Source organism: Anoplophora glabripennis, unplaced genomic scaffold (assembly GCF_000390285.2).
Source record: "Anoplophora glabripennis isolate ALB-LARVAE unplaced genomic scaffold, Agla_2.0 scaffold1009, whole genome shotgun sequence".
Taxonomy (NCBI): Eukaryota; Metazoa; Arthropoda; class Insecta; order Coleoptera; family Cerambycidae; genus Anoplophora; species Anoplophora glabripennis.
The window spans coordinates 123,033-131,788 of NW_019417140.1; the positions used below are offsets into that span (position 1 = coordinate 123,033).

General features: G+C 33.3%; 1 protein-coding gene and 1 pseudogene across 6 annotated transcripts in view; one reads left to right on the forward strand and one right to left on the reverse strand.

The window, feature by feature from the left end:
* Positions 1-1,992, forward strand: part of LOC108913781 (piezo-type mechanosensitive ion channel component) — a gene marked incomplete at its 5' end in the record, with an annotated part of 120,390 nt that extends 118,398 nt beyond the window's left edge. For all 6 annotated transcript variants that reach the window (XM_018719402.1, XM_018719406.1, XM_018719408.1 and 3 more), the window contains 1 exon segment: positions 1,056-1,992. In XM_018719402.1, the coding sequence (XP_018574918.1) occupies positions 1,056-1,344 (289 nt within the window).
* Positions 1,993-4,379: 2,387 nt separating this feature from the next.
* The window catches only part of LOC108913779, a 12,416-nt pseudogene continuing 8,039 nt past the window's right edge, over positions 4,380-8,756 (reverse strand).

Sequence of the window (8,756 nt, forward strand, 5' to 3'; positions counted from 1 at the left end):
CAGACACAGCATTACCTCCATTGCTATGGTAGGTGTTGTACGCATAGCTCCAGTTATGCTCAGACAGGCAACCCTTTGTACTTGGCTGAGCTTTTGTTTAGCTGTCGTCTGCTGGGATTTCGGCCACCAGACGACAGCCCCATAGGCACATTGGTCTCACTATGGCAGTGTATATCCACATAACCTCATTTGGTTTCATGCCCCAGGTTTTGCCAACGGTTCTGCGGCACTGCTCATAGGATATGTACGTCTTTTTTAATCTTCTCTCAAAGTGAAGATTCCATGTTACCTTTGCATCGAGTATTTCACATCAGATGCAAAGCTTAGCGTAGTGTTTAGGAGAGTTGGCGCCTTTGTTGGCCCCAATTTTCTCTTCCTCATGAAGAGGACCATTTCCATCTTCCTGGGGTTCACTGACAGAGCATGGTCCCCACACCACTTTTCAATAATTCTCAGGGCTGTTTGCATTCTTTGGCAAAGGATCCCTTCGAATTTACCGCTAATCAGCATAGTGAGGTCATCTGCATAGTGAGGTCATCTGCATAAGCGATGGTATAGATGCCTTCCGAGTTGAGGTGGCACAAGAGACTCTCTAGAACTAAGTTCCACATTATCTCAAGCATAGACGCAACGATTTACCATTGGTCATTGTAAATGAATCATTAATGTTGATAACGCTAAGATTTAAAGACTTTCGGTGAAAACATTTATGAAGGCTCTGTGTAATTTATAATATTATGTGAATGCCATCCAAATACAAGATTCACATTAATTTTAATGTTGTTTTTGTTTGTTAAAAAATGTGTCTATGACTGAACAATTTGTAACTAAATTTTATTAAAATAATATTACTGTTAAACGCATGTAAGCGAATCGTCAATAATTAACTTAAAGTTAAAAAAAATAGATTGTTTCCAATATGTTTCTGTAGTAGAAAAACATATTGTATGCAACTCATGTATAAAGTATCCTTTTTCATTCATGGGACCACCGCACTTGTGAAAAAAGTATTAGAGGTGTACACAGTTGCTGAATGAATTATTTCACCTTTTCAGGATCATCGGTCTTTACACTACGCTAGTACTAGTAGCATCACGAGTTTTGAGAGGGCTGTTTGCAGATCAGTGTTCTAAAATCATGTTTGAAGATATGCCTAACGTGGATCGCGTACTTCAACTTTGCCTTGATATATATTTAGTAAGGGAAGCACGTGAATTTGCTTTAGAAGAAGATCTATTTGCTAAACTAGTATTCCTGTTTCGATCTCCAGAAACCCTTATCAAATGGACAAGGCCCAAAGAAGAAATTGGGGATGATGATGACCCTGAAGCAGAGGGTCGATAGAATTAGCACATTCTTTTTATAGAGAACTATTATATTCTACAATAAAAATGTAACAGACAAAAGCTACAGGGTGGATACTAAGTTATTACAGCCTTTTTTATATGCAACTTACAAGTAGAATATGAAATTTTATTTATTATTATTATTATTAATGTTATAACAATCTATTATGAACTTGGATACTGTGAAAAAAATATATTTAAATGTTATTGATTTTTAATTGTACTGCTGATAGCTTTAAGCAAATGTCCAAGAGTTTTAATCCTAGTCTAAAAATGAAAACTCAGGTAATGTTTTCTTATTATATAAAGAGTTTAAGACTAAATTCTTATATTTTATTGCTACTGTTAAATTATCGATTACAGTGTATATAATGTATAATGTTACCCTTGCTGTAGCTCAGAATGGTTTAAAAATACTTCTTAATTTAAGGTGACAATTTGAGTGAAGTTGTTGCAGAGTATGGCCATTTTCTATTCCCAGTCATTTAGGACAAAAATATTCTTTTGGTAATCAGTACACCATGACAATGTAAATTTAAGGTAAATGGTCACCTCATTAAACCATTACAAAGGTGTTTTTTTTTCTATTATGTGATTTTAAGACATTTTATTATACATATATGTAGTGTGTGCTTTTCAAAATGAAATTTCGTAATAAATTTATGATTTTAATTTTTTTTTGACCCTGTCTATTAACTGGTACCGAAAACTATAAACTATAGATAAATTAAAAATTTTGTTAAAAAAAATTGGCACAACAATATCCTGAAATAACTTGATAGCTTTATAAAGTTTTAGGTAGTAGTTGACAAGATACAGAGTTTATTTTTTATTTACCTTACAGTTTAGTATGAGATAGCTGGTACTTTGCGCTATTGCCTAGGATGCCAACTACGAGTTATCTCGTACTTTGTTTACTTGCGATATTTGTGCAACTACGATGAAAAATTCATAGTATATCAGTGTAAATATGGATAGCCTCAAGGAAAAGAACAAAAAATCAATGTTGGCTTACATAAACAGACAATTTATTACAAAAATTACATATTAAGTTTCAATGGTGTATAGATTAATCTCGTGCTAATCTGCAACTTATTGATTACAGTCGTACAAAAAAAAGTTGTCTGTACTTTTCATGCGACATATGTAGGGTTGCCAGATCTACGGGTTTTGATGGTACATCTTCGGGCTCTGGGTTAACAGGTCATTTACCGGGTTTTCTGTGTTGCGGAAAAATCGTGATTTCTTCGAAAACATTTCCCACATTTCCTGATTCCGTCCTTTTTTTCTAGACATCAATTATACAACGATTTTCTGGATCAACATTGATTTCTTCGAAAACACTGTCTCCCAGATTTCACGATTGCATTTGAAGGTTTTTTTTTAGGCATCAATTATTATACAAACAGGTCATGTCTCCAGTGTCAGAATTGAGCTATCACATTACAGAAATTTCCTAACCTCAAAAAACAGGTCAAAAAAGGCAAAAATTTACGAAAAGAAAGAACAAAATTTTTTTTCTATATTCAAATGTTCACTTATATAGTTAAGACCCCGCCGAACGTGAATCAGCGATCAGAATTGATGGTTCTTTTTCTAACCACAAAAAACGAGTATATTAAAGTCAGATATCACGAATTTTCAAAAAAAATAGATTCTCGCCAAATTTGGTGTTCGGGGTCGTTGATCACAGAGCCAAGGTCAGTTTTGCAAAATTCAAGATGGCCAAACAAATTTTCAAAAAATAACGCGCCAAATTTGGTATACGGGGGTTTTCGGGGTCGCTGATCACGGATCCGAGGTAAATTTTGCAATATTCAAGATTGCTGATCCAAGATGGCCGACCAAATTATCAAAAAATAACACATTTGCGTCAAATTTGGTATACGTGGGTTTTCGGGGCCGCAGTGTGTGATATTGTTGTTTACTTTATAACCTGAGTACCCAATCATGTTTTAACTCGTGTTTTTTCTGCAAAAGATCTATTAACCTCCGTATACCAAATTTGGTGCGAATGTTATTTTTTTAAAATTCGTGATATCTGACCTTATTTGACCCGTTTGTTTAAGGTTAGAAAAAGAACCGTCACTTCTGATCGCGGATTCACGCTCGACGGGGTCTTAAAAATTTTATTTTTTATTTTTCCCGACACGTAAATTTTTGCTATATATTTTTTTTGAGGTTAGGAAATTCATTAGGCAAAAATAAAAATACTACAGATAACATATGTCGCATGAAAAGTAGACTACTTTTTTTTTGTGTGGCTGTGTTATCTATCCTTTACAAATCTCATAAGAATCGCCACTCTTCTAAAAATACATATAACATACATTTAATTATTTCATAGTTAAAGCAAATTTAATATTTTTAACCCCTACATACATAAATATGCAAAAGAAATATATTACATTTTGAATGTGAGACAAATTGAAAAATGCCTCCAAATGCTTCCAGAAATCCTGTGAAAAAATAAGGTGGGTGTTTCATATAAAAAAAAATCTCATTTGAAATCCCTTGTGAAGATACAACCCCTTAAAGAGTGTACCAAAAAAGTAGTTTTTAATATTTTCCTAAAATACCAAAAAAGTGCTATTGAGAAGGCATTCACTAAATAATTTGTTAATTTTCCCCTACGGTAAGGGGTACCAAAAGCCACCCCCACGACTTATTTCATACGAAACTTTTTCTTATTACTAACTTAACATTTAAAAATTCATTTAAACAAATAAGGTATCTTCTAATTTTTTCGTAAAATTAGCGATTTCTAAGCAAAATGTTCAAAACAATTTTGTTATAAATGACAAATACTGCTTTTACCACACAATGTTTTCAATTATAACAATACTGTTAATCTTCATTTTCTATGAAATGTGGTAAAACAACCTACAGGGCCTGTTAACAGCATAGGTAAGTAATAAAATAAGCACAATTGTGCGAAAAGACAAAATAATTAAATTTATTACACAGACATATACTTTTATTATTATTTCACATACATATAAATTAATTAAAGTTCTAATGTTCTATCATCTTTCATAATTTTTGCAAAATGCTATTTCCATTTATATACATCATTGCGTCATCATATGTAATTGGAATTACTTCCTTAACTATTTCAGGTACCTCATATGTGAAATGAAATGTATTTGTTGTATGTCCCTTAGAAACAGAAGGGTCATAAACCTCCACATATGCTATAATTTGGATGTAGTTCAAGTGGGTATACACAACATGAGCATGCATTTCTATTAAACAACTACTGGCTTTTTGAAATTAATGTCACTAATACATTTTAAAATTGGGCGATATTTACTAAATCTGTATGCTAACACCCATGTCAGTTCTACAGCTTGACGCATAATAAATCCTCCAAACACAGTACTGTGTAAATTGCGGTCTTCTGGGTGAGAAAAAACTATACTGGTCAATATACTATCCTTCATCCATGCTGCTCCAGGAGGCAAATGTCTGTCTACCTTCCAAAGCAGTTGTGCGTAAATACATATCATAAATAATTTGTTGTTCCTCACTATTAGGCATAACTTTAATACGTGATTTCTTTCAATTTTTGCTCTCTTCTGTTTTCTGTCTGCACCCCTGGAAATAATCGCTTTTTCTGTATCATTTGTTGGTTCCAATGCATTTATGATAGCTGAATTTGTGTTGGTAGAATTTCTTGCGGCAAGTACAAATACTGCTTTTGTTATTCTATTCCAGACATCATATGCTCTCTGTTCAAGCCACACAATCACTTCTAATGATGATTTGCCCACCCAATTTACATGTCCAGATATTTTAATGTCTTCCTGTGGCTAAAAGTTATTTAAATATGATTAAAGAATATGGAAATTTCAATACGGTTCAGCAATTGAATCATTTTTATTAAAGTAAATGACAATTTAAAAAAAAAACTGTTAACACACTATGTTATAAATTGCACATGGATTATTTGTTGTAAATAAAGTAGTTACCTATATGAAAATAAAATTTAAAACCTACAGATGAAGAAATTAGGTAAAATTTTAAATGAATATCAGGGGTGATGATTTTTATACTCCATGCAGCATGTGAGCCATTCGAGAGGGTCAAAAGAGGGCAGTTGCCTCCCCCATTAGAAGTTCAGTAACAGTTAACTAAAGACACAGCAGTGAACACAAAGTTATCATGTGGTACAACAGGAAGTAAGTACCTTGGTAAATATGGAGTCATTCCACTTAGCGATTAAGTACTTATTTCCTTAATAATAAATATGACTCCCATTCAAAGTTACGCCCTGTATAGTGTAACTTTGTATGGGAGTTATATTTATATGGAGGCTACCTTTAGAAACACATATCAATTTAATTTTTTTATATTCTGTTGTGAAAACTTTTTTAAATCCTTTTTTAGTAATTTTTCATTCCCCACCGCTGAAGCTAGTGTGACATCAAACATTGGCACACGTTAATCTCAGCCCAATAATGCATGCATTATTGGGAACTGGGGCTATGAATTGTTACCAAATTTCATAATTTAAAGAAAAGATTATTAAAAAGCAAATTTCCACACCACCTGCCGTAATGTACTGGTTTTTGGCATGTCACTTTTGCTAAGCGGGAGTGTTCACCAGGAACCCTATCATCCCACATAAGCGAAAATTTAATTCTTTTGAACAAGATAAATTATAAAACAATACTTAACTAACAGAAACTCAAGCAGTAATCAATAATGATAAATGAAATACACAAAAATAAGTAAATAATCTGTTTACTCACCTGATCTTTACAGGATATGAATCTCTTAGATATTGAACCAGTCTTATAAACATTTTCTTATTCGGTACTTGACAGTCGAGATAATCCATGTGATACCGTCTTCTTGCAGCAGAATTGTTTTCTCGGGACAAAAAGTAGGCGCTAATCTTATCACCCCTTTCTTGATTTGTATAAATTGAAAATTAAAACACAAAAATGCACTGTACTGTCACTAAACACTGAAATATATAACTTTATACACTTGCACCACACAAAAGTACTTAGTTTACTTTTAACGTATTTACCATCCTATGGGCGTTTTCACATATACCGACACCAGCACGACATCAGCACAGCACCAATACCGACACAAAATCAGCAAGAACGCCAGTGGAGTAGCCTGTCACGACACGATACCGATGTACCGGCGAGTGTGAAAACATAACCATTTATTATATGAGAATACGCATCCACCGGTATCGTTGTCGTTGTCGTGTCGGTATCGTGTCGGCCAGTGTGAAAACGGCCTATCATGTATTTACCAGATATCAAATCAATTGGCAGTAGCCGATTTTTAAGGCTGAGATATCGAGGGCGTCATATCAGAAGGGCGTATGAACCAAATCTGAAATTTGCCAGGCATACGCCTTTCTGATATTATAGTTTTGTAAAATTGGTTCATATGCCTAAGTAAAATGCGTTAGAATAGAGTGTTGATGTTTATGAATATATACGCCCTTCTGATATATTAAGCTATTAAGCGAATTGATTAAATGAGGTCATACGCCCTAAAAATCTAAAACCGACTATAGTGGATCTTACGCCCTTCTGATATGATGCCCCTGATATGATAAGTCAACAGAACAGCGGAGACTAACCTCCTTTGCCCCCTCTTCGTAAGCATTCCGAACAAAGGCAGATTCTTAAACTCAAACTGCTCACGGTTTTTTGTTCCTATTTTATTTACTTTGAATTTAATACATCTAGCACCGATTTGCTGCTGAAGTGGCTGAATAAGAAAAAAGAGTGGAAACAATACTGTATTTCTTTACCTACATGTTCCTAGCTACTGTGACAGACGTAGTGACAGTTGTATTGTTCAGCTAAACTAGGTCAATGTCAGAGATCACTGATACTGAAATTCACAAATTAAATTCATACACCGCTTAAATAAAATAAACATAATTGTTTGTAAAAACTTGAAACAATTTTAAAAAAATATTTTATATCAATCAGATTGGTTTTTTATTTATTTTCTATAATAGTTTTTTAAAACACCAAAAATAAATATTTTACAATATAAATTCTAGTCTATATACTATACATAACGTTTGAAAATTTTTTATTTTTTAAAAACAATTTTTTTAATGTTCCGCACTTCATCCACATCGACATTAAAAAAATATAGTGACATTAAAATAACAAGTCATTGTCATAGAAAAGCAGTCTATTTTCACTAAATTATATTTCGTTAGTTTCGCTGTGTGTTACAGCTATTTTGTCTGTGGTCATACAAAACTTCATAAATAATTACAAGCCACGTGACCAGTAATTTTGTTTGGAACAGGAATTTCAGTAAAATTAAAAGAATAAGATCAAGATTATATTAAAACACAATATTCTGTTTCATCGACTGTGATTGCTGTAATGTTTCACGAGATTCTAGTTGACCTACCAGTGATAGCATTATCTACAGTAGTCCAGTTGGCAGAGGCTGAAAAGTTACTATTGGTGACATTTTCTTGATAACTCGGAAATAACTACACAAGAATACTTTAAATGATGAGTACAATAACAGGCTAATTTGCTGACAAAGTATTTTATCAGGAAAAAAGTTATTAACAATTTAATCGTGAAAAATTTCTTTTTAGTAGTTTTCTTTAAATAACTCAGCGGGATGACTTTGTACGAAAAAATGCTTAATTTTTGTTCTTATAAACAATTAGAATAACTTTGTGAATATTCAATCAAATCAAATTTTTTAAAGCAGGTTTTAAAGGTTCTTGGAAAGACGCTTCTTAAAACAGATTCTTAAAACTCGTAAAAAAAACAGATCGATTGGTCAATTAGTTACGTAGTTATAGCCGATCAAAGTTAACCGTCATTTACACTAAATGTACTGGGACATCCGGGCTAATTTTTCGAAAAATACCTTTGGTATTCCGAGTACTTACCGGGTCTAAGATATCAATACTTTTCTTCACTGGCAACCTACTTTAAAACGTGTTTAAAGTTATTTATGCAAGCAAGAAATTCAAGAAAATCGTATGGGTGGTGGTGGTGGGGGAAGCAGAGAGCGCGGCCGCTTCGGCCTGCTCGAAATTTAATCGGCGAGTTCAAAACCGCGATGCGCTTAAAAATTTGTAATATCTCACCTTCTAGAGCAAGGGTCGGCAACTGGCGGACCGCGGTCCAGGTCCGGACCGCGGAAGGTAAAATATTGGACCGCCAAAAATTTTTTGAAAGTATAAATTACTCAAATAAATTATTTAAAAAATGTTTTTTTACGTTTGAGTGCCAACCTTATCATTTTTTCTAGTATTTTACAATTGTGTGACTGTTTTGAGTTCTTAATGGTTAGTAAGCAGATTAAATTTGAGTTCAAATGAAAATTTGTAAGAAATATGATTTTTTTTTTGGACCTCGTTAAAAATTTTTAAAAGTATCCGGACCCCAC